This window comes from Ursus arctos, unplaced genomic scaffold (assembly GCF_023065955.2).
Source record: "Ursus arctos isolate Adak ecotype North America unplaced genomic scaffold, UrsArc2.0 scaffold_2, whole genome shotgun sequence".
Lineage (NCBI taxonomy): Eukaryota > Metazoa > Chordata > Mammalia > Carnivora > Ursidae > Ursus > Ursus arctos.
Window position 1 is genome coordinate 102771620 of NW_026622874.1, and position 25094 is coordinate 102796713.

The 25094-nt window shown below is 58.9% G+C and overlaps 2 protein-coding genes across 2 annotated transcripts in view; one reads left to right on the forward strand and one right to left on the reverse strand.

Moving 5' to 3' along the window:
* Positions 1-829: 829 nt before the first annotated feature.
* On the reverse strand, positions 830-1816 carry LOC125283400 (proline-rich protein 2-like). The gene has a single exon (XM_048224490.1). The coding sequence runs from the start codon at positions 1814-1816 to the stop codon at positions 830-832; it is 987 nt and encodes a 328-aa protein (XP_048080447.1).
* MAD1L1 (mitotic arrest deficient 1 like 1) overlaps positions 901-25094 on the forward strand; it is a 275913-nt gene continuing 251719 nt past the window's right edge. Inside the window, exons 1-9 of the mRNA XM_057315132.1 lie at positions 901-1217; positions 3062-3224; positions 5919-6059; positions 8093-8272; positions 10714-10838; positions 11638-11719; positions 12628-12758; positions 12856-12970; positions 14937-14998. Of these exons, the coding sequence (XP_057171115.1) occupies positions 3075-3224; positions 5919-6059; positions 8093-8272; positions 10714-10838; positions 11638-11719; positions 12628-12758; positions 12856-12970; positions 14937-14998 (986 nt within the window). The 5' untranslated portion in view covers positions 901-1217; positions 3062-3074. The remainder of the gene's footprint in view (positions 1218-3061; positions 3225-5918; positions 6060-8092; positions 8273-10713; positions 10839-11637; positions 11720-12627; positions 12759-12855; positions 12971-14936; positions 14999-25094) is intronic.

The following is a 25094-nucleotide window of genomic DNA, read 5'->3' on the forward strand; positions in this document are numbered from 1 at the left end:
ATCCTATTTCATGTTCTGGGGGACAGTGCAGATCCTCCAGATCCTCCGGGAGGGGTGCATACCCTTCAGACCCTGGGGGGCTGTGCAGACCCTTGGTGTGCAGTATAGACCCTTCACACCCTGGGGGGTGTGCAGACCCTCAGGGTGCCGTGCAGACCCTCCAGACTTTTGGGGAGGGGTGCAGACCCTCTAGACCCTGGGGGTAGAGTGCAGACCCTCGGGGTGCAGTGCAGACCCTTCAGACCCTGGGGGGGGGGGTGCAGACTCTCGGGGTGCCGTGCAGACCCTCCAGACCCTTGGGGAGGGGTGCAGAACCTTCAGATGCTGGGGGAGGGGGATGCAGACCTTCCAGACCCTGGGGGTAGAGTGCAGACCCTCTGGGTGCAGTGCAGACCCTTCGGACCCTGGGGGGGGGTGCAGACTCTCGGGGTGCCGTGCAGACCCTCCAGACCCTTGGGGAGGGGTGCAGACTCTCCAGACCCTGGGGGTAGAGTGCAGACCCTCGGGGTGCAGTGCAGACCCTTCAGACCCTGGGGGGCTGCAGACTCTCGGGGTGCCGTGCAGACCCTCCAGACCCTTGGGGAGGGGTGCAGAACCTTCAGATGCTGGGGGAGGGGGATGCAGACCTTCCAGACCCTGGCGGGGCGGTGCAGATCCTTGGGTGCTCAGTCCAGGGGAGGGGGGCAGGGAGGAGGTGGTTCAGGAGGGAAGGAGACCTCAGTTACTGGACGAGGGTCTCTGACTGTGGGAGCTCACAGGGCTCTGGGAGGATAGCCTAGCAGCAGAGTATTTTGCTTTTCCAGTGAGCCCAGAGAAAAGTAAAGATGTACTAATTCAAACCAATACTATAGCGAAATTTTGGCAGTTGTCGAGAGGAGGGAAGTTTGGCCCGAAGAGGCCACCGTTGGGCGGTGCTATTACACACAATACGGTGAGAGGCCACCGCCCTAGTGGAGGTCAGTCCCTCCGAGGGGAGGTGGGCACCCCGACTGGCCCGCGGGCCGGCCTTTGGTGAGAGTCCTCTGGGCGGGATCTCCCGGGAGCGGGCGGCTCCGGGACGCACGCGGAGCTCCCAGGACTCACCGGTGCACAGACCCGGGTCTTTACGGTCGGTCCTGCCCAGGTCTCGCGAGAACGCGGCGGCAGGTCTCGCGATACGCGGGCGCGGGCGCAGAGGAGGGAGATCTGAGCGGCGGCGGCGAGCGGCCAGGACTGAGGTGAGCTGCGGGGCGCCGGGGTCCCCAGTGGGCGGCGGTGGGTGGCGGTCCGGGGACGGGCTGGGTGCGGGCGCTGCCCCCTCTCCCTGCCTTCTCCCCGCCGCACTGGGTTCCTTGGAGCCGGACCGGGGTTGGAGCCGGCTTCTCCAGCGGCGGCGGCGGCGCGGAGCGGGGCCGGGGTCGGAGCGGGACCGGGGTCGGAGCTGGGCCGGGGTCGGAGGGGGACCGGGGTCGGAGCGGGGCCGGGGTCGGAGCGGGACCCGGGTCCGAGCTGGGTTCTCTGGTGGCGGGGAGCGGGGCGGGGGTCCAAGCGGGGCGGACCCTCTCTTGGCGCCTGGGGTCTGGCGGAGCCGCCCCTGTGCTGGGAGTTTGCGGACGGCGGCAGAAGTGCCGGTGCGGTGCCCAGGCCGAGAAGGGCGACTGACAGGCAGCGTGCTCTGCACGCGCAGCCCAGGGGTTGTGATTTCTCGGCGCTTGGGTTTCCGTAGTTGGGTTGAAGATTGGAGTCTGTTGGATAAAGAGGATGGAGCTTGAGCTGCTGCACATGCCTTGTGCAGCGGCTTAGTTCCAGCAGTTGAAAACGTGTGTGTGCTCTTCATTCCAGTGGATTACCTGCATCAGTTCTTACAGCGGGTGGCCTCTCCCCAGCAGGACATAGTGGCTAAGTTTCCCATTGCGGGATGGAGAGTATGGCCCCGATCTAATCTTGGCATGCGGAGGGGTTTGCCTTCTGGAGCGGACTCTGTAGTCTCCTGCCGCTCCCGCCTGTATCTTCCAGTCTGTCAGCGCTCAGTGCTTGTCCTATTCTGTCTCCCAGTCCGTTTTGCATTGGCAGTGCGGTTGAGAGGTGGAGAGGAGAGCTGTGTTGTCTGGGGTGCAAATGTGGCCTGCAGAGGAGAAGGGCTCTGTTCCCCAACAGGAATTCAGAGTCAAACTAAGATTCCCCACTTTTTTCCTCTGGGGTTTTGGCGGAGAAGTGTTTTCAATCTAATACTTAGGGAAGTCTGTGCGAGCCGGCCTTTAACCTAAGGGGAACACGGTGTGCACCTGTAGGAATTCACGCGTTTGGTCATAATTGTACCTGGGTGGTTCTCCACCCAACTGGCTGGCTGGCAGGTGGGCAGGCACCAGGCCACGGTCAGTACAGGTTTGGGGATGTGGGTTCTTCTTATTATTTTTAATATGTTAATTATTTATTAGAGAGCAAGAGAGAGAGCACAAGGCGGGGCGGGGGGGATGGACGAGCAGACTCCCCGCTCAGCAGGGAGCTTGATACGGGCCATATCCCAGAACCCTGGGATCATGACCTGAGCCGAAGGCAGATGCTTAACCTACGCCCCGGGGGTGTCCTGGGGATGCCGGTTCTTTGCTGTTGCTCATGCTCTGCCCTCCATGCACTGGCTTGTGGAGCGCACTGGACTTCAGAGTGACAGAGACCTGGGTTCCAGTCCGTTCTGTAACTTTCTGAAACCCCACTTTCAGATGTGTGAAATATGTGCAGAAAGATCTAGTTGGTCCGTTGTGCAGCCTGAGCTGTCCTGTGTGAAGTTACAGGCAGAGTGATGGACTGTGGTACCAGTCGCACTCCTGCCCTCTGGAAATATATGATGGACACTTGTCCTCACAGCAACTGTGCCAAGTGGCTCTCGCGAGCCCCGGTTTACAGATGAGTCTGGGCTGCCAGCTAACTGCAAACGTGTGGTTATGAACACTGGGCTGTTGTAAGGACTCCGAGAGGGCACTGGGAGAGTGGGGCCGCCCAGAGGTACCCCCTGACTGGGCCGCTGGTAGAGCCAACGGGGCCTGCAAAGGCTCACGGTGACCCCTCCCTTGTCTTCCTCCAGAAGCAAAGTGGCCATGGATGACCTGGGGGAAAACACCACCGTGCTGTCCACCTTGAGGTCTTTGAACAACTTCATTTCTCAGCGGGTGGAGGCAGGGTCTGGACTGGATGCTTCCACCTCTGCCCCAGGTTCTCTGCAAATGCAGTACCAGCAGAGCATGCAGGTGAGCGCCCCGTGTTGAGCCGCATTCTCTGGGCAGGAGGCGCCTGCCCTAGGTGCCAGGTAGGTGTCTCCAAGTAAAGAGAAAGGTTGGGCGTGTCATGGTCTCAGAGTGCAGGCGGCCATATGCAGATCCTGGCTTCAGTCTGCTGTGATGTGGCTTTTACAGTTTTGCTGTAAGAAGTCTTATTTCACCTTATTTCATGTTCTTAGCAACACTTGCTATAGACCATGAAAGAGTGGTTGGTTCTCCTGGAGGACTTGAGGTTCCACAGACTCGGGGTCAGTCTCATGGGGGCAGGGGACCCTGGGGCCACTTGGGGTGGGGGTGGTGTGTGCAGTCCGGCCCCTGCCAGCCTGCACCGCCCCCGCGTCAGGCAGCTGCTGTCCCCTGCTTGTGCAGCTGCAGCCGGTCCCGGTGATGGCCTGTGACAGAGCCGGTGTCCTGTGGCTCTGGGAGCCCTGAGGAGGCCCAGGCAACGTTTGGTAAAACTCATGGTCCTATGTTTGTATGCATTCATTTGCTGAATAATTGAATGATTTTTGTTTGTTTAGTGGACTGAGTTGCTCACTGCCATATTTTGAGAAAGACTTTTTTATTCCAAAATGGGATCTTTTATGTTTGTTTTTGGTGTTAAAGCACTTTTTGGGGAAATGGTGGTGATTGTTTTTTTGTTTTTTGTTTTTTTTTTTTTAATTCTTGCTCCCTGGAAAAATAAGTTGGCAACTTTGGTCTAAAAAAGTGCTATAATTTTGTTGATGCAAATGTCTGGGAGCTTTTGGCCAATGTGTCAGAACTATAGACTCTAGAATTTTGGAGGCGCAGTTCTCACTAAGCTAGTGCTGTGGAGCGCCTCCTCCGTGTGGGGGATCCTGTAGGTGGATGCTGTAGGCGGAGTGAGCTGGTCAGTCTTGTAGCTGCGGGACCCTGACCTGGCCCTGTGCTGCCCCAGCACTTCTGGGAGTGATTTTGTGCCCTACCAAGCCGCCCCCAAACGGCAGGTGAGGGAACTGAGAACCTATAGGTCTGGAGAGTCTGGCAGTCCCGGCCCCCCCCCCCCCCCCCCCCCGCCTGTTTTTAATGCTCTGTTTCTGTGGGAAGGTGTTTACAGTCAGCTCTGCTACATGTCAGTGTTGGTTTAAATAGAAACATGTTTCAGTTACTGTCCTTCAAATGCAGTTGGTGTGCCAGAGAGATGTGGCCGTGGACTCGTCTCTCTGGGGCTCCTGGCCGCCGTGCAGTAATGCCCACAGAAGCTGGGGGCCGTGCTTCGGAGCGGCTGGGCTCTCACTGCACGCAGAGACTGGGAAGGCCAGTGAGTCTGATGGAGGGTGGACTTCAGAACCCCCAAACTTCAACCGGTGTGAACTGAAATGAGAGAAAATGTCAGAGGATAAAGAAAGTGTGGACTTGGGCTCTCAAAGAGTGTGGGTGGAGAAGATGCCTTCCCTCTGGCCTCGGATCTCTCAGTCTTGGTACTGCTGACATTTGGGGCTGGAGAGTTCTTTGTTTTGCAGGACTTGCTTCTGCCTTGTGGGATGTTAAGGGACATTCCTGGCCTCTGCCCACTGGATGTCAGTAGCAAACACATGCTCCCACCCCCTCTTCTGATAGTCAGCAGTGTCTCCAGATGTCACCAAGTGTCCCTGGTAGAGCTGAGAACCACTCGCTCTCGCCCAGTGCTTCTCAAACTTCAGTGTGCATATGAGTCCCTGAGACTATGTGTAAAAGGGAGTTTCTCATTTGGCATCTCTGGGGTGCAGCCTGAGGTCCTGAGTTTCTTCTTACTGCCCAGGAGCTGCTGTGCTACCGGTCGTTCCTGGAATGGTCAGGCTCTGGTCCATACGAGGATGAGTTCTTGACACAGTCTGTGGTTCTGTGAAACTGCTTGATGTGTCTTCTGAGGCCCTTCAAGGCTTGACCTCACCTTTACCTACCCTTTGTGGTAGGCCAACTTCTAAGACGGCTCTTAAGTGCCTGGCCCCTGGTGGACCACACTTTCTCCCACTTAAACGCTAATGTGGTTTTGTGGCAGCAGGATTTTGCCAACATAATTAAGAAATCAGTCGAGCTGAAGACGGCGGGCCTGACTTACTCAGAGCAGGAGAGGGGTTCTGCATATGCGGGAGTCTCCCTTGCTGGTTTTGGAGGTGGAGAGGGGCACATGGCAAGGGATGTGGGTGACTTCTAGGAGCTGACAGCAGCCCGGGGCTGACAGCAAGGAAGAGGGACCTTAGTCCTCTAGCCGTGTGAATGTGGGAGAGGATCCCAAGGTCCAGATAAATTTGGAGCCTGGCCACCTGTGTGGATTTTAACCTGTGAGACCCTGATCGGACAACCTGGCTGTGTGCCAGGCCTTCTGCCCTTAGAACCTGACTACTAACATGGGGTTTTAGCTGCTAAATTTGTGGTAACTTGCTACAGGACAATAGGAAACTAACATGCCCTCCTGTCTAGACCAAGCCTACACGCTGTCATCTTAAAGTATACCTTTCTCTTCCTGTTATTATTTCCTCTTTGTTTACTGCCTCCCCCCACCCATTTTCCAGCGAAGGGCCCAGCATCCATCCTTCTTCCCCAAGGCTGAGTAGAGGCCTCGTCGGAGGCAGGTACTCAGTGTGAGTGGTGGACAAGCCACTCTCACCTATTTGGCACAGTGACTGAGGGTTCTCTTTCCCCTGGGTGTGACCTGCTCAGCTGGAGGAACGAGCAGAGCGGATCCGCTCCAAGTCCCAGGTGGTCCAGGTGGAACGGGAGAAGATGCAGATGGAGCTGAGCCACAAGAGAGCGCGAGTGGAGCTGGAGCGGGCGGCCAGCACCAGTGCCCGGCGCTATGAGGTGGGTGTGACCAGGCGGCCCTGGCATCGGGGCGTTGTGCATGGTGCCTGCCAGGCCGTTAGGCAGGTGAGCCTCCTGGCTGGGAGCCTGGGGCTCTGCCTCGTTAGGCCACAGGTGGCAGCTATGCTTGATGTCCTTGACGGGGGCAGCGCACAGGGCACGGCTCTCTGCCATGTCTGCACGGTGAGGTGCTGGCGGCCATGCCTCTCTGCTGAGCTGCCTGTTCTCCCTGCCACCCCTCCCCGCCCCCCACTTCCCCACCCCAAAGAATTGGGGTGTAAATCCAGCAGAAATACCAGGTACCACAGGGTGACAGGCTTAGAAAGTCACCGGGTTCTGTAAAGGTCTCAGGTCCAGGCTGGACCAATCTTGCTCACATCTCCAGTCTTGTGGGTACTTCCTGTTGTCCCTGGCTTACCCAGGGCAGACAGGGCAAGTGTAATCCCCCATTACCTAGGGAAGGTGCAGGGTTTTTACTGAGAGCGTAAATCCTTTTTTTTGCTTCGATCAACAGCACTTTGCCAGAGGTTTTCAATAAGTGCTCATGATTTGTGGAAATGCTGCCAAGACTCGGGCAGAGCGTTGGACCGGCAAGTCTTTGACCTGCCTACGCTTCCCCAAGGGTGGATGTCTGGCCCCATTCTTGCCTTATGTGGCATATTTGCATGCTTTCCTAGGCCTGTAAAAATAGCAGATGTCTTCAAGGGTGTGATGCTGATTGAATATGTATTTGACCCTGGTATGCAGGCTTCTGGCTGTGGTGTGCCGCGGGGGCCTAGTAGCCCAGGAACGTGGCCTACCAGTGGGTCCCACGGCCTTGGCATTGATTCTGGTGTTGTTCCCAGGGCTTCCTCTTAGGGTGGGGCTTTAGCTGATGTTCTGGATTGTCCTAGGAGGGACAGTCCCAGAGGAAGGGACAGGGAGAGGCCGTGGGAATCTTGCTGCTCTTGAAAGTGCATTATTAGGGCTGGAGGTGGCACCAGGAACCATCAGATGGTAGGAATTGTGGTGTTGGTGCTGCTGCCCTGGCTCTCAGGCAGATGGCATGGGATATGGAGCTATTGGAATTTTTCTGAGCCATTAGTTCATCAAGGGCAATAACTGTCCTGGCTGCCCTGGGTCTCCAGGGTGCGGTGCGGGCCATGGCACTTTATAGGTGCTTAGAATATGTTGTAATGAGTAGGGAGGTTTGTTGCGTGGTTGGTGGAAGTCTTTTCTTGGGGAAATTGAAGGGTGCAGGCTGAGCTCAATCCCGGGTCCTCGCTTTGCTTGGCCTTCCTCTGAGAGGCCTTTCCCTTCCCACCCACAGACGTGGCTGAATGTGACCTGGAATCACCTGAGCCGGTGGCTTTCAAATTGTTCCTTTGAGTCTTGGACATCTATCATGGTTTTTCAGGGACTGCCAGTTTGTCCGTGGGTGGGGATCTTAGAACCTCCCAGATGGTGAGACTTTGGTTGGTGTCTGAGGTCTGGGGACCTGCAGGGTCTGCCCCGTGTGTCCTTGGGACGGGCAGCCCGCATAGAGATGCTACAGACTGCTCTGTGGTGGGCTGCCCGGGGCCCTCATTCTGGAAGGGTCCCCTGACTCTTCCGTTGAGCGGATGGCGTCCCTCCGCATTCATTCAGCTCCTGCTTGGTGCTGGGCTGGAGAGGCCTGGTTGGAGCACTGGCCTCGGGAGTGCTGGTGGGCCTTCTGCAGCACCGCCTCCCAGGGAAAGGCCAGAGGTCAGCAGCATCAGGTGCCCACTCGGTGGTCCCTTTGCTTCTGGGGCTGAGGCTGAGCTCCTGTGTGGCTGACTGCTGACTCCCGAGACCCCCCGGGTCCATCAGGGTGAGGAGTCTTAGTCTTGGGGCTGCCTTCCCAGCATTAGATGCACGGTGGTTCTGAAGGTCTGCGGGAGGGGACGGGCCTGGCCTCTAGTGGTGTGAGCGGGGCCTGCTGCGTGACCGGCGCCAGGGTCAGAGGGGTCCCCGTCCCGAAGGACGGCTGGGCTGGGCCCCCCCACTCCCACTCACTGTCTCCGCTCCGGCAGCGCGAGGTGGATCGCAACCAGGAGCTCCTGACGCGCGTCCGGCAGCTGCAGGAGCGGGAGGCCGAGGCGGAGGAGAAGATGAAGGAGCAGCTGGAGCGCCACCGGCTGTGTAAGCAGAGCCTGGACGCCGCGGGCCGGAAGCTGCGCGAGAAGGAGGACGGCTTGGCTGCGGCCGGCGAGGTGAGGGCTGTCCCAGGGTGGCGTTCCTCAGGGGTCAGGCGTGGGTGCCCCGGGGCGCCCCCAGCGCAGCGCTGGGTGGCTCCTCCGCCTCCCGCCGCGTGTGCGTGGTGTTCGCGTCGTAATTCCAGTAAAAATACTCATTTTCCACTCCGTGGCCTTCAGTTCATAAATCAAACACTTAGTCTTTGTAATTATGACTTTTAATAGTGGACTCATCTGTGTGTCGTCATTAAAAGCTTTCCTTACGTGCGCGCATCGTGGTAGATGTATGTACGTGCACGTGTGTGCGGCGGGTAGCGCGTGGCTTTTGGCTTCTGTGACTGATGCTGTCGTAGTCCCAGGAGTGGGGTTTCAGGTCTCTGGGGACAGCGTCCGGCCTTTGCCTCCAGTTGCTGTGTTGTGCTGGTAGCGTTGTGGAGGGCTTCGGTTTCCCTGTGGCTTTACCTGTCATGGATGGTGGTATCTTCTGGAAACACTTAGGGTTTTTTTCCCTCTTCTGAAGATGTAAGGGTTGCCCTGAATTTGCATTTCTTTGATCATTAGCAGGTCTGTTAGTATCTGAGAACGTTTTGAGCCAGCGCATAGATGAACTGTAGTCCCTACTAAGTCTCTACCAGTTGAAGGTTGTATAAATTTTAGAAACAGAGCCCAAACATTGGTGCTGGTGGAAATTGGACTCTCCTGACCTTCCCTGTCCCTTTGCTGTGGCGCCTCGGATCACAGGTGCAGCGAGGGAAAAGACGAAGTGCTGCCGGGGAGGGAGCAGGGCACGGGATCATTGGTATTCCGTCTCCGCGTGCTTTTCTCTACTTGATAGATCTCGGGAAGCAGGCTGCAGGTTATTTTTGCCTTGGCAACGCTGGAGAGCATGTTAAGGTTGTTCCTACATCTGTCTTCTGATGTGGATGTTGGCAGGAGAGGAGCCGTGATCAGCCTCAAGCAAGTCCCCGTGTCGCCCTTGGCTTGCCTGGGCTGCGTTCTGGAGGCTGTGCACTCTGTTCAGTGAAGAGTGAGGTGGGGGGAGACTTTTGCCACAGAGGTTGCAAACAGGGTGAGAGAGGGGCCAAGGGTGTGAATTTGATGGCTAGTCAGGATGGAGGACCCTGCATTTTGTTTCCGTTACTTTGTATCTCCTGGGAGAAGCCTTCCCTGGTGACTCCGTTGTCACTGCCCCCGCATGCGCGCTCACCACCATGCCTGGGTCGAATGCTCATCCCCAGGAAGTCCTCTTACTGACCGCTGGGCTTCCCCACAGCTGGGTCCTGTGTGTGGCCAGCCCTCTGACTCCATGTCTCGCACAGCGCCTGGTGTCCAGTGTGCGTTAATTGGATTCAGGAAGACTTCTCAAAGGCTGATTTCCTAGTTAAATGTATTTTAGTAGTTTCGTCTTCTGTGATGCCCAGGTTGTTAGGCACCCTGGTAACACCCTAGTAACAGAGCAGACCGTGCAGATGGGTGGAGTACGGATGTGGACGGCCTGTGTCAGCCTCCCCTGGGGAATGTGGGTCCTGGGTTGGTGTGGCCTCCTGGGCCAGCTGAGAACGTGTCAGACTCCTTGTCATCAGGGGGTGCCCTGGGACTGCTGGTGTCCCTCACTGCAGGAGTTTGCTGGACCGGGTCCTTGTCCTCCACTCCAGGTTAATTTACAGTGATGCTTCTGAGCGGGCTTCCCTGGTGGCCTGATCGGCGAGCTGGCTTCCCCTGGGAAAGCCACAGAGGGAGAGCAGTCACCGGATGGTCACTAGGAGGTCACCTGGTGAGGGTGCGGTCTGATGGAAGGGCAGCAGGTCTGCCCCTGAAAGTCCTGAGGCTCAGCCCTGGGCCAGCCTCCCCAGCCCCGGCTTCCTGGCTGAGGGCATGCCTACGCTTTCCCCAAGGGTGGATGTTTGGCCCCATTCTTGCCTTCTGGCTGGGGGCATGAAGTCTGCACGGCATTCCCATGGCTCCTCCGTTCTGGGGGCTCCTGTAGCATCATTCTGAAGACTGTCTCAGTCCCCTGTTTCTGACCTCTTGGCCAGACCTGGCTGTGGTTCACAGGGAGTGTTTTAGCTGGGATGGCATAGTGGGGTTCCTTCGGGGTGGAGAGACCAGGGCAGGCATGGAGGGAGAGCCACACAGGCACATTGGGCACAAGTGAGGGTCCCAAGTGACAGATGTCACAGGGCATGGGCCTCTCTTGGCAGGCAGCCCATCACCATATCCCAGTCTTTTCCCATTTGCTTGAGGGAAACGTGAGGCAGGCCGGGATACTCTGGGTTTGGGTTGACCAGTCTCCCCCCAGGTCGTGTGTTATAAAGGAGAAGATGGTTCGGTCCCTGCCCGTGGGAGGGGGGTGGCATGTGCAGGCTTTTTTGGGGACATTTGTCCTTGGGCTTGTGGGTCAGGAGCTCACCTCTGTGTGTGCGTCACAGCCTGTAAGCAACTGTGCCCCCCCCCCCCAGACCATCAGCGCGCTGAAGGGGAGGGTCTCCGAGTTGCAGTGGAGCGTGATGAACCAGGAGATGCAGGTGAAGAGCCTGGAGTCTGAGAAGCAGGAGCTCAAGGAGCAGCTGGCCTTGCAGCACAAGTGAGTGGCTGTGCTGGGTCGGGGGGCAGTGCTGCCAGGTGAGCCTGCCCATGGGTCGCTCTGGGTCCAGTCAGCCTGAAGCCTGTTGCGGCCTGTGACGGGCTGCGCATCCGGTGGTTACCGGTGTGGGGGACCGTGAACAGGAAGGCCTGGGCGCGTCTTCCTGTGCCCTCTGTGGTCTGAGCACCCAGTGACCACGCGTGCCGTCTGTGCAAGCTCTGAGGACCTACAGGTGCCCTTCGGGTCTGTCCTCCCCATCCACAGGCTGTTGGCGGCAGACACAGGGGCCACTGAAGTAAGGATGTTCTGAGAACATCAGTGGGGGGCAGTCATTTCTTCCTGGGGCTGGGACGCCTGCTCACAGAGAGCTTCCCAAGAACTGTGTGGGGCACCCCTGGGGCAGGTGGGTTGTGGGCCGAGGGGCCATCCAGGCAGAGGCCGCGTTCTGAGCGGACATGGAAGTCTGAATGGTAAGAGGGCGGAATTCTCTCACTGTGATCTAGGCCTTTACCTTCGCAGGTGTTGTCCTAGGAGAACTCTGGATGCTCATGGGCAGGGGTGGGGGTGTGCAGGGGGGTGGTCATGGGAAGGTTCTTGGCTGTGGCTGTGCCCGCGGTGCGCAGCGAAGATGAGGGAATAGAGCCTGGGGTGTGGACTTAGCCACTGCCCTGACCTGAGGAGACTGAGGCCACAGTGCCCTGGGGTCTGGGGGTCCGCGTTGGAGAGCCCCTCGGGTGAGGGCAACTGCTGGCCTTACCACTTACCTCTTTCTGCACGTGATGTGCTTTTCTCTCGATAGGAAATGTCAGGAGGCTAATCAGAAGGTTCAGGAGCTCCAGGCCAGCCAGGAAGTGAGGGCCGACCAGGAGCAGAGGATCAGAGTGAGTCACTCCGTGTCAGGCGCACGCTGTGTCGGTGGGTGTCCCGGTGGTAGTCTCAGCCATCCTGCTGCTTTAGCTGGGGCACCCTTTGGGCATCCGGGGACGGTGAGCTGCCCGTGCCCAGGGTGCTGTTGACACTGTCGCTTGTCTCTGTGTGTGCCGTGCCTGTGCTCAGGGCTGGGGCTGCTGCCCCCCAGCTCTTCTTCCTTGTCAGGCCTCAGGCCTCCGGCCTCCTGGCTCCTCCTGCCTCTGCTCTCCCATGTGCTGTTCTCTGGCTGCAGTGCCTGCCCGGCTCTGGGACGTCACTTCTGTTTAGCTCCTGGCCCACTTCCCGGAGTATGCTCACCTGCACGGCACGGTGTCTGCCTTTCTCCCAGACTCAATGTGCGGAGACCTTACCTGCATCCCGTGTCGCCCTGTCCCTGCTGCTTGACCCTGTACCTGGCACAGAGCTGGGCCCTGTTGGTGTTTGTTGACTGACTGACTGATTTGGTCCTGATCAGCAAGCACTGAGCTTGTTCGGTGACTTGCCGCTGATGGATGCCAGCTGTCCCTAGTGTGTCTCAAGGGGACTGCAGGTGGTAAAGGAAGGCCGTTGTCAGTGTGGAAGAGACTCCCTTGTTATACGGGCGCTAGTGTGGCAGGAGCGGGTCTAGGAGGGGAGGAGTGCTGTGTTTTACTGATGTGTTTATTCAGGGAGCCTTGGCTGCCTGTCCTTGGGCAGGTGTGCGCCAGGGCCCTGCCCCTGAGGACAGTGCAGCGCAGAGGTGTGACCCCAGCCCGTGGCGCCACGTCAGGGTGCCCTGGAAGCGAACACGGAGGACGCGGCACAGAGGCACACCTGGAGTCTCAGAGGAGGGCTGGGCCACAGTGGTCGACTTTGCCCTCTCTGTCTTGGCCTCACTCAGGATCTGGAGCAGAAGCTGTCCCTGCAGGAACAGGACGCTGCGGTAGTGAAGAACATGAAGTCTGAGCTGGTGCGGCTGCCCAAGATGGAGAGGGAGCTGAAGCAGCTGCGGGAGGAGAGCGCCTACCTGCGGTGAGGCGAGTGCGGGGCGGGCGCGGGGCGGCACCCTGCTGCACTCCTCCTCCTGGGCATGTGGCGTTTTGAGGGACTTTGTTTCTGGTCCTGCCAGGGAGATGCGAGAAAGCAATGGGCTGCTCAGGGAGGAGCTGGAGGGGCTGCGGCGGCGGCTGGGGCGCCAGGAGAAGATGCAGGAGAGTCTGGTCGTCCTGGAGCTGGAGAAGGAGGTGGGTCCGGGGGACAGTGAGCGGGTTGTTCCCTGTGGGTGTCCTCTGTCTGCCTGGGGACCCTGGGTGTTCCAGTCCGGCGTTCCAGTTCCCCTCCTGAAATGTGGGTGTGCCGGGCTGCTGTGTTGGCCTGAATAGCAGCCCCAGAGCTGTGCCTGCCCCTGTGCAGGTGCTCATGAGCCGGCCTGTGGCAGGGAAACCGCTGGGTGAGCCCAGTGGGCCGTTGTCACGAATTCTTGCATGGACGGGGGACATGGGGGGGAATCAGGTGTCATGCGGGGAGGACATGACCCCCCTGCTGCTGGGGTGTGGGAGACGGAGGAGGGCCTCTAGAAGCTGGAGAGGGCTGGAAATGGGTTCTTCCCAAGAGCCTCCAGAAGGAGTTGTAAGAGCGTGTGTTGTATTGTTCTCAGCCACCTGGTGGAAGTGGAAAAGGTGATCTAGGCAGTGAGTCAGAGAGACGAGGCCGGGTGGGACCCTTGACACCAACCTTGTTCCCACCCGCAGACGTGAGCAGGTGCCCAGGCTCCGTTTCTCCTGCTTGCGTCTGCTGTTGGGACTCGCAGTGGCGTTTTGTGGGGCAATGTGGCAGAGCTGGCCATAGGACTTTGTGCAGCAAGCGTCCCACTTCTCCCTTGTTAGTGCGGGGACGCAGAAGCTCTGTCTCACCCAGTGCACACAAGTGACACCAGCACTTAGCCTCCTGGCCTCTGGCCCTGGGTCTTGCTGTCCTTCTGCGCTGCCTCACCTCCAAGCCACGGGGCCCTCTGTTGTGTCCTGGGGGTTGGATGTGCCGGGAGCTGCCCTGTACTTGGCCAGACGGGCCTGTGGCCTCGCGGGGTGGGAGCCGAGCTCCTCTAGGATGCTGGCATACATAGGAACTTAGCCTGAAGACGCAGCCCCAGACGGAGCAGTGTTTCCTCTGGGCAGTTCTGAAATTGGTCAGGATCCTGTCTCGAGAGTCGTACTGCTTCGTGTGAAATCCTGCCACGGATGTCTGCTGGCTGTGTGACCCTGGGCAAGTCACTTAACCTGTCTGCCTCCATAATGAGGAGTAACAGTGTCTGCCTTGCAGGGTCGTGAGGGCTTCGTGAATTCACGTCATGTGCTTAAACAGTGCCTGGCCCCTGGTAGACGGTCACTGAGCATTGGCTCTCGAGACAGAGTCGTTAAGCAGCCCATGCCCTGCACGTGATAGGGCCAGCGGGTGACTGAGTGAATGCGGTGATGCCAGCAGGGCACTTGGCCTGGGCAGAGGTGGGGGGAGGCCAGACAGAGGCCCATGGTCCTTGCCCTCACATTGCTTACGTTCTAGGAGAGGTGGGGGTGGGGGGGACTCTAACGTGGGATGTGGGTCAGCATGGGAGAGAGTGTGAGATGCAGGGTCAGGCAGCCCCACGTGCAGTGCCAGGTGGGTGGGGCATGTCCCCACCTTCTGTTCTCCCTGTGGGGCCCCGGGCCCTAGTCGGCCATGTCAGCTGGGGGTAGTTGGCTCTAGGGCCAAGTGCATCTGCTGTGGGGCCCGGCATCCTGTGGAGCCCCAGGACTGGGAGAGGCAGCGAGTTCTTGTGGTTTTACTGCCCAGGTCTGCCCTGGGGCGCGGCCTGTTTCTATGGGACCACGCCTGAGGCTGTGTGCCACCCCTGTCTCTACTCCGCAGGGACCTTACCTGATTCCATGGGACCGGGAACAAATGAGGTGCTGAGCGTGCTTGTCGTGGGAGTAAGCTCTCTGCTCCGGAGCAGACTCGGAGCACGTAGGCGTTTAGTCAGAGATAAGAGCAGGCTCTTCTGAGGGATCAGGGAGACTTAACATCCTCCTCATCGCCGTCACCTTGGCGTGAGGCGCTTTGGTCTGGGGACTGAGGTGGGGTTGCGTAAAGAAGGGTAGCAGGCGGCCGTCGAGGCCTCAGAAGGGAGATGCTGGGGTTGCGGTGCTCTTAGCGTTCGCCTCCTTGTCTTTCCAGAGGCTGCTGGCCAAGCTGCAGAGCTGGGAGCAGCTGGAGCAGACCATGGCCTTGAGCATCAGGTAGGCGGAGGACGCCGGTGCCTCGAGGGGCGGGGGGCCGTGGGCACCTGCGGGGGCTGCTCCTGCGGGGCCGCTCAGGTCGGATGAGGTGCTTTCACCGTGGGCGGGAACGGGACCGAAGTGACTCTCCTGCTGCAGTGTGAACAACTTCTCATTTAAGGTTGGCTAGCGGCGTGCTGGCAGGGATCTGATGGCCCTGCGTCATCGGGCTTTGCGGAAGGGTTTCTTCGTGTATGCTGAGGGAGTAATTGCTTTTGGGGCAGGCCATTCCTTTTAGGCAAATACAAACAGCGGAGGTGAACTGAGTTGGGGGGAAAGGGAGCACACCATCGTGGAGGATTGTCATGCCCGTCAGGCCCCCGCAGCAGCCTCGGCTCATCTGTGTAGAGCTGATGCCAGGGGAACGGCAGGTTGCGGGCGGGCCGTGGTGCGGGCTGCTGGGTGGGGCACTGGTGTCTCGCTCTCCGATGGGGAGCACGGCCGGGGCAGGCATCTTTCCACCGCTCCCTGCCCCCAGTCCCACATGTTGTGCCGCCCGCTCCTCCTCTTTCTCCAGCGTTGCTGCCTGTTCCTCGGTCCCCAGGACTCTCTGGCCCCCTGTGGACTGACTCTTCCCCACAGCTTTGTCACTGTCTCGTTGTTCCAGTCTGGGAGAGGGGTGGTAGGAGATTGATCGTTCCGATGCGTCCTTGGAGCTGTGGTGTTGCAGGAGCCTTTGGTTTTGTCTGCTTGTGTGACTTTCAGACTGTAGCTTCTCGGTTGTCTTTCGTGCTGCTCTTGGAAACTGGGCCAAGATCGAGAACGTTCTTTAAAGGGCTGTCCTGTGATGACACTGTCCTGCTGCTGGTTCTGGAACCTGTGGCAGTTCTGATCAGCATTATTGATGCCGCTGTGCATCCCTTGAAAATGCCTCCTCGTCGTCTCTTTGCCTGGCTGAGTCACAGCGGACCGACGAGACCGCTGTTCGCACTTGAACTGCACCTGCAGGACCCAGGCTCGTGCAGGGCCGGCCCAGTGGGGCCTAACTGTTCTGTGCTTCCTCCTGCTGTCTGCACTTATTAGCTCACCGGAAAGCTTCCCTCCTGCTCCCAGGGAGGCTTGTCAGAAGAGAAGCCTCCGTGACTTCTTTCTTGTGCGGGAGATCAGAGGCTCACGCGTGCCCGATCGGCCCAGCTGCAGTGTGTCTGCACGCCCAGCGTGGGCCACAAAGCACTCACCATCAGTCAGGCCCGGGGCTGGGGCACAGCTGGTGGCCGTCTCTGGCCCGGATGGGAAGCGCGGCTACTCCTCCAGCCGTTTGGTCTCACTTCCAACCAGAGGGCCTCCCCTGAGTGTGGCTGGTGTGTGGGGAGCAGACCACCAGCTGGGGCCGGGCATCTGCCTGGTCACCTGCTTGTGCGTGTCGTGTGTTCACCTGGTGGCCGGGCCCGGGGGAGGGGAGGAAGAGGGTGTTTGGAGGTCTGTCAGACGTGACGGGTCGGGGCCGGTGGTGGGAGAGCGGATTGTGTAGGGCAGAGACTGGTGTCCTGCCGGCCCCTGACAAGTGGGCCCCTCTTCAAGCCTGTGCCTGGCTCTGGGCCAGTTTTCTTGCTGCTGGGAATGCAGCACGGGCCTCGCTGTGGGTGTGGTGACACGGTCACACGCTGCAGCGGCGGTGGCTCACGCTGCGGAGCGGTGCTCGTGTCCCTTCTGAGTGGCCGGACGTCCTGTAGGGGGCAGGTTTTGTTTCATGTGCTTTGTCACCCTGTCCCTGGTCCCTTCCGGGGGCACTTTGGAAACCCCAGCTTCTCCTTTTTACCCCTCCTGTCCCCAGTAGGGTGCTTGGGCAGGCTTTGCCTCCTGCCACTCTGCCCCACGAAGGGAGTGCGTGCGTGTCATGTAACAGTTGGTGGGTCACAGACTTGTGTGTTGCCTGTTGTCAGAGCCGTGCGGAGCGTTGGGTACAAACGCAGACTCCCCAAGCCCAGTGGATCAGCCTGCCGGGCACTGGACCTGAGTCGTGCATGACCTTGAGTGCTGTGAGGAGGAATTTGGCTCTCCTTTTTTGCTAGGTTTTGGGCAGTTGGAGATTTCTGTGCAGGGAGGATGACTCGTAGGAGCCCACATCTAGTGAAACTGAATATGGGATGGGAAACGTGCAGAGGGAGATAGGGCACAGGGAAAAGTTGGGGTCCCTGTAGGAGGGACGTGGGAGGGAAGGGTGAGAACTGGTCAGGAGCTCTGAGACCGCTGTCTGGGTGCTGGAGGTGGATCTGCCTTGAGTGGGTCCAGGATGGATGCCCTCTGTCACCCTTGCCACGTTCAGGGCAGGGCGTGAGAGGACTGGCTCAGACCCTACTGAACAATGGCTGGGTGTATGTCTGGCCCCAGCTTGGCCCTCATGTGTTGTGGGGAGGTATCTTGTGTCTCATCTTCCACATCTGTTCATGGAAGGACTTTTCTAGAACATTGCCTTCTCCCCATGGAAACATGTTTGTGTGTGGGTGCATGCTAGTTTGGGGGCCCGCTCCCCCACAGCACCATCAGCCGGCTCCAGGAGAGGGCAGTGGGTTGGAGTCCAGCAGATGCCCTTGAAGTAGGAGCTGGAAGGGCAGGGAGGGCCTTCTGACCTGGCGGGTTTGAGTCTCTTGGCCTTTAGGCCAAGGCAGTGTTGTCACTTTGGGGCTGAAGGCACTCACTTGACGCGTGTCGCGACCACCGGCTCTGGGCCGTGTCCCGTGTCTCCTGGGCTTTGAGGGCTGCCGCCACTAGGTGGCACCCCCTCCCCCGTGATCCTGATCCCTCCACCTTGAGAGCCGTGGGGTACGTGTGGATTTCTGGCCCCAAACCTGCTGCCTGCAGCTCTTCCTGGTCCTCTGCTACTCCACGTGGGACTCACGTGTTACAGCCGGGGCCCAGAGGAGCAGGGGTGTGAGGGGTCTGTGGCCTTACAGTCCTGCTGTGCAGCTGTGGGTGGCTGGCCGGCCGCTGTTGTCTGTCCCACACCTACCCTGTTCTTGACTGGTCTCTTTGTGATCCTTAAATGCTTGATGTCTGTGAGCTTCTGGTGTTTCAGACCAGATATTCTCTGCACGGGCTGTCCTCTGTGCACAGGGCTGTGGCTTTTCGCAGATTCTCGGAGGGCCCCATGGCCTAGCAGAGGCTGGGAACATAGATCAGGTCTGACACCTGGGGAGATCAAAACCCCCTGGAGTCCACACAGTGTGACTTTTGTCACCGTTCTCCCAGTTTGGGCTTTCTTAGGCCCCGAGGAGCCTAGAGGTTTCAGGACAGTTGGGTGGAGTTGGCCGAGGTGGTTCCGGCAGTGTAAACCAGTAGGGAAGCCCCTGGGCTGTTTCCTTACCTGCCGGGCAGGCTTGTCCACCTGGATGTTGCTGGACACCTGCCTGCAGCATGTGGGGCGTCTGGGTTAGAGGCAGGTGTGCCTTAGGACTTGGAGAGTCCTGGGTGGGATGGAATCCTGCTCTAGGCCTGCTGGGGCCCCGCGCACCCAGGGGAGCCCGCAGTGGGGAGGAAGGCGGGCGGGTGTGATGCGTGGATGTCCTCATCGCAGGGCTCTAAAAGCTGAGCGAGGGATTCAGCAGCACACAGAGAGTGCCCGGGTGCAGAGAGCTTTGTCCCGGGAGCACGGCCTCGTGGGGAAGGATTTGAAGGTGCTGGAGGCGGACACCAGGAGACACTTTCTGCGTCCGTGTCAGCCTGGATGTGACTGTCTGGGGCCCTGGAGAAGGACTAACAGAGAGGTGGGGGGTGGGGGGACAGATGGAGCAGAAGGGAGCACCTGCAGCAACAGAAGGGCGCCTCCCCTCAGAGCACTGGTTCGTGTGACTCACTGTTTTAATAGATTAGAGGGGAACACACGTGACCATCTCAATGGATGCAGAAGCATTTGTGAGAGCTTAACACCCTTGCATGAGGAAAACCTCTGAGCAAAGTAGGAGTGGAAGGGGCCGCCCTGGAGCAGCGCCTGCCGACCCTGCAGCTCGCATGCCCTCTCCCCACTCCTCGTCTGTCTGTCACGGTGGCAGTGCAGGCCAGGGCAGAGGGGGGACAGAGGAAGAAGTAAAGCTGCCTCTGGTTGGAGACAAGATGATTGTGCACGTGGGAAGTGTCAGGGCATGTGTAAAGAGCCACTTGTACTTGGTGAGTCTAACAGGCTCCCGGTTACAAAGACAACATACAAAGGTGGACTGAATTTCTGCGTGCTGGTAGCCAGCAATTAGAAGTACAGGCCACTGACGGTAGCCTCAGAAACGTGGAATACTAGAGGATAAAGTCAGCGAAAATCTGTGCCGTAAAGTGTAAGGTCTTCCTGAGAGAGCTGCCGTGCTCGCGGATTGGAGGAGTCGTGTTGTTGACTTGCCAGTTTGCTACAGTAGGTCCATACGTCCAGTGCAATCCCAGCCAAAGTCCCAGCAGGCATTTTGGCAGAAACCAACAGACTGATTCCGAAATTTTATAGACTTGTTCTTGAAAAAACCCAAGGGCTTACAAAGGTTGATTTCAAGTTACTGTAAAACGTATTGGTCAAGGCGGTGTAGTAGTGGCGTAAGGATAGACATACCCGTCAATGGAAAAGACCAGAAAGTTCAGGAATAATTGAAAAGTATGGAGTCTGTTGGTTTCCGTGAAGGTGATGAGATAATTCAGCAGGAGAGTCAGTCTTGCACAAACGGTGCTGAGGCAGTGGGATGTTGTACGGTCAGATGCAGATCCTCGTCTCGCACCGTTCCAGCATTGAACAGGTGGGGCGCACGCCTACCTGGGGTGAAAACCAAGGCTTCTGGAAGATTAGGACACAAAAGCATGAACCAAAGATGCAGAAAATTGGTAACTGAACGTTCGCCAAAATGAAAAAATACCTTTGTTCCTGGAAAGAACAGTTGAGACAGAGAAGAGGCAAACCCTGCTGTCGGGGGGAGAAAGTATTTGCGGCGCATACACAGGCCTGACCGGAGATTTGTGTCCAGGATTTGTGAAGCATTCTCACAAGTGAGGAAGACAACAGCCGGTTTCTAAAAGCTGGGCAAAAGATGTTGAACAGGAAACTTTACAGAAGAGGGTCTGCGGACGGGAATGAGAACATGACAGCCACTCCATATCACTGTCGTTCGGGGGTGCAGGCGAAGGTCACATGAGATGCTGCGGCTGGCCCAGTAGAGCGGCCGGGACGGTGTGAGCAGCGGCAGCGTGTGGTCGCTGCAGGGGCGAGGGGAAGGCGGCTTGGCGCGCGGGAAACCGTTTGGCAGCTTCCTCCTGTATGTTTACGACAGGCCCCGCAGTTTCATCCTGCGTTCTTAGCCAAGAGAAATGAAAATGTGACCTCGCAAAGACCTGTCCCTAAATGTTCCCAGCAGCCTGATTCCTAAGAGCAGAAGTGTGGAGACAACAGGCGTGTCTGTCAGCAGGGGCACGGGCTCACGGAGTGTGGCGTGTCCATGGGGCCGGCCAGACTGCTGTGCGCACGTGAGTCCTGCTCACGCCGGACGCTTGGAGGCCAGTCCGTGTGATGCCCTTTATTTGGAGTTTTCACAAAGGCGAAACTGACTGTAGTGGCCCGCAGGTGAGTGGTTGGGACATGATTGAGCGAGAGAGGTCCTGACAGTGGGCCAGATGTCGCCTGCCCTTGGCTGTCATGGCAGCTGCTGGGGTCAGTTGCGCATCCCATGTCCGTGAAGCCGACCCGTGGACAAAGGCAGGCTGTGGACGGGGTGCTGAGGTGCACTTTATAAAGCCTTCCTTTTATGGGGCCCACTCCCTAAGCTCCTCAGGCCCCCCATTGCCCTCGCCCTGTGCCACCACTGCCTGGTCCCCCTCACATGGTTCTCGTGCCTAGGGTGCTGTTGTCAGAGAAGGGGCTCAGGGCTGCCCCAGAGGGGCACCTGTCCCCCCAGTCTGGGCACTGCCTGGTGCGTGCTCACGTGGCAAGCTCTGTATGCACCCTCCTGACTCGGTGCTCAGTCCAGATTCTGCACATCTAGTCACTTGATCTCCACCAGTCCTTCTGCACCAGCACGGAGCTCTCTCCTGAGCTGAAGGGCTGAACGCCGTTGTGTGAAGTGGACGAGCTCTGACTGACCTCAGGCCCCTGATGATGGACACTTTGGTTGCTTCCAGTGCAAGCAGCGCCGTACTGGTTGGACAAATTCTTAGAAGTAGTTTTTTTTTTATCTCAAAAGACATACGTGTTTGAGACGGACAGATGGTGCTGAATGGCCCTCCAGAAACGTAATGTTTCCATCCTGGCACACGAGTGGCCTCGCTTAGTTGGGCAGTATGCTTTCAAAGGTTTCAGCAGAGATTCACCGTGGAGCCACGGCACAGCAAGGAGGGCAGGAACCTCCAGTGGGCTGGCTTTTAACAAGCGTGTGGAGCAGTTCCCACTGGGGGAGCCTTATTAAATGGCATGGGATGCATGTGGAGGGCTTCTGGAGTCAAGCCTCTCATTTTATGGAGGAAATAGTTTGCTGGTGGCGGGTGCGCCTCTGTGATTTGGCTCCTTCCCCTGTTCCTTTGTGCCCAAATCTGGCCTGATTTCAGTCCGGCTGGGAGGGCGTAGTGCCTGTCAGGAAGCGTGCAGGTTTGACGGGATTGATGGCGCCAGGGAGGCTGAAGGATGGACAGGTTTTGTTGAAGCCTGGTGGCTGTGCCCCCAAAACTGCTGACCTGTCACCTGCAGTGAGCACAGGAACCAGGTGCTGACCAGGACGCTTCCCTGCAGCACTTGTCGGGCTGGCCAGGTGACCGGTCTTGGGGGTCAGTCTCCCCTGGCCGGTGAGGCCGAGTGCATGATTCCTTCTAAGAGAGCATCTCATTGACCAACCCGGACCCTTTTATGACCCCACTTACTATGGTCGCCACCTGCGATCACCTGGGCGTTGGGTCCGTCAGTACACCAGGTGATGCTGGTGTTCAGGAGGGCGGCCGGGCTGTCCCGCATCTCGGTCTTGGTTCGGTTTCCTGTGGGGTCTGGAGGAGGAGGGAGGGCGAGGGCTTCACCTCTGTGGCCTCAGCCATGAACCTTGCCGTTGTTCCTTCACTCACTCATTTCTCTGCCAAGAGCTGTTGCCTTGAAGCCTCGGCCCTGGCGAGGCGCCTTCACCCACCCTCAGCTTTCCGTCAGGCCCGCACCCCAGTGCCGTGCTGGGCTCCAGCCCCGGCGGCCCCCGGAGGTGTGCGGGCGGGGGCCGGAGACTTGGGAGCCCATCACAGCCCTGTGCCTCAGTGGAAGCAGGTGCTCCTGGGATGTACTCTTGGCCTGAACTAGCAGCTCGTCCTCCTGGCGCCTGAGTCTCCAGCTTCTTTCTGCCTTGACTTGTTTGATTTCTTTACTGATGATTGGCTGTCTTCAGTCTTGTGAAGTAAGAGCAGGGGCTCGTCTGCAGATGCTCTGGGGGTTTGGAGGGTGGCCGGCCTTTGTGAGCACTGAGTGACTGCGGCCAAGCATTTAAGAAGTGTTTGGCGAGTGAGTCGTGAGGGTGTTAGGACTGCTTTGTCTTTGTGCATTCGTGTCTGTGGTTGTTGTGACTTAGGACGAGCCCTCTTCTGGCCTGCTTGGCTGCGGCGACAAGACGCCTGTGTTATTCATGCTGTTGTGTTCTGGGGGATCCGAGGACACGTGTAGCAGAGAGCTTCTTGGCAACTGCCACCCTCCAGCCACAGCCCTGTCCTGGGCCCAGGGGGCAGCCCCTGGCCGTCCCCGGCTCCCCAGTCAGGTTTCAGATGTGCCTTTGACTGGCCTGTGTCTGCTTTGGACGTGGGTGTGTGCAGCGAGCTGTGGAGGGAGCAGCGTCCCTGACCGGCCGGCTCCCCTGCGGGCCAGCTCTGGCACTTCCAGATGCAGGAGGGTGGCCCGGCCCCATTGTGGGCACAGCCTTGGCCCCTCTCTGTCTGCGTGCCCATGGCAGGCCATGGTGGCAGCCCTGCGGGGAATGGGAGCAGGGACGCGCTTTCCCACAGGAGCTCTGCCCAGCTCTTCGGGGGCCGTCCCCTGCGTGTGCTCGCCTCGGGCCCCGCAGATGGCAAGGCTGGTCCCAGATGGAAGCGCGTCTGTGCTTCCGCACTTCGTGCTCGGCGCTTGAAGCGCTTTGGAGGGCTTTACTCCGGCTCTGTAGATAGGGCTCTTCTACTTCTGTACCTCCTTTTAAATTGGTTTTAAAAAGTCTAAAGCCAGATAGCAGAAGGATTTAGACAAATTAGGCTGTGCTGGGTTCTCAGGGGATTATGTCGGAGAGAGAGGAACATCTCCGTGTCCAGTTGCTGCAGACTTGGAGACACTTTACTGAAGTCCTCCTGGGGGCGCGGGAGGACATGGCCCTCCCTCGTCCGTACCCCGGCCCCCCATCCCCAGGCAGGGGAGAGGGCACTGGGGGCTGCACTGCAGGGGTTGTGGGGAGGATGTGGGGAGGGACTGCAGCGTGAGCAGCAGAGCTGGAGGCCTCCTCTGGGGTAGGCTTGCTTGTTTTCCCAGTAACCCCCGTGGCCTTCGGAGGCCCAGTGTGCCGGGCAGGCTGTAGGGAGCGGTGAGGGGGTTACTCGGGCAGCATTGTCTCTGGGCTTCCTCACCCTCGGATGTCAGCTTTGTGGCCGTGAGGAGTGCTCACCCCCGGTGACATGCACGCAGCCTTGAGCGCTGATGACCTTCTTCATGGCCAGTGTCATTCATGTGCGAAGCTAGAGGGCTCCTGTCCTCTCGAGGGCAGAACAGGTGGCTCTCAGTGTTGAATTGCTGGAGTCCAGGGTCAGGCGGTGGCCACACCCCAAGGCTCACGCATGGGTGGCTGCTCGGGAACACGGGCTCTGATTTTGCTGACATGAGCCAGGGGCCGAGGCTTGGAAGGCAGCCGGCCTGTTGAGCACTGAGTGACTGGGAGGCCACGTGTCCGTGCAGCAGAGCCTTGGCAAGAGGACAGGTCCATATTCTTAGAGGCCAAGTGGGATTGTCCTTGGAAGAACAGATGCTGGTCAGCACGGGGCCAGGTGACCGTGCTTTGCTCCGGTGTTTCTTCCCGGACCTCCCTGTCCTTAGCTGTGCTGTCTGCCTTTGGGCGTCTCGGACAGAGCGCTGAGGTGCGCACTGCCGCTCTGCACTGTCCACGCTGCGGCTCTGGCGCTGCGTGGCCTTCAGGCCCCGGGGGCCGTGGGGACCGTGTCTGGGCCAGTTCAGCAGGCTTTTCTGCAGACCCACTGTGTGCCGGCCCCAGCAACGCAAGCCTCTGGCTGCTGCCACACATGTGCTCTTGTCTAACAGAAACGGTGCCCTCCCACGTGGGAGTCCCTAGAATGGGGAAGAGGCAGGGGAAGGGGGGACGGCGTCCCAGTTACAGGGAGAGGCGAGCACTAGCGTGGGTAGGTGCTAGGGCGAATCAGCTGGGGTGGAGGCGGCGTCGGCGGCCACCCCCTGGGATTTGGTGCTGCTGGCTCAGAGTCTCTGTGGGGTGGAGGTGGGACCAGGAGACCTTGTTCCGGATCCCTTGCTCTTCCTCGCTTGACCCGCCTTGGGTCCGCCCTGGGCTGGTGGGTGGCAGGGGACAGGAGTGGAGACCCTTGGCCTGCAGCAGGGCCCTGGTCAGTGGTTCCTCCTGCCCTGATGTCCTCACGATGGTTTAGTTCCACGGAGGCCATGATGGATTTGTCTCCAGTGGCCTCGGGGTGCTCTCTGTCCCCTCATGGTGGTGTCAGCTGTGTGGCCTAAAGTGCAGGGACTTGAAACTCCGTTTTAAAGTACTTGCCACACATGAGCATGTCCTGCATATCCTGTATCGGGTTCCTCTCATGGCCCGGGCATGTCCTCATGTGGAATGTCTACCTCCTGTTTGTGCCGGGTCCCTCTCGTGGCCCGGGCGTGTCTTCCTGCAGAATGTCTGTCCTCAGGCTTTCTATCACAGGAGCTGGGAGTGCTGGTGGGGGGTGGGGTGGGAATGCTGGTGGGGGGGTGGGAGTGCTGGTGGGGGAGGTGGGAGTGCTGGTGGGGGGTGGGAGTGCTGGTGGGGGGTGGGAGTGCTGGGGGGGTGGGAGTGCTGGGGGGGGTATTGGAGTGCTGGTGGGGGAGGTGGGAGTGCTGGTGGGGGGTGGGAGTGCTGTGGGGGGTGGGAGT

What these genes read in the sequence shown, in the direction of transcription:
- LOC125283400 (XM_048224490.1), bottom strand. Translation starts at nt 1,816, where the DNA reads ATGAAGAGCACACACACGTTTTCAACTGCTGGAACTAAGCCGCTGCAC.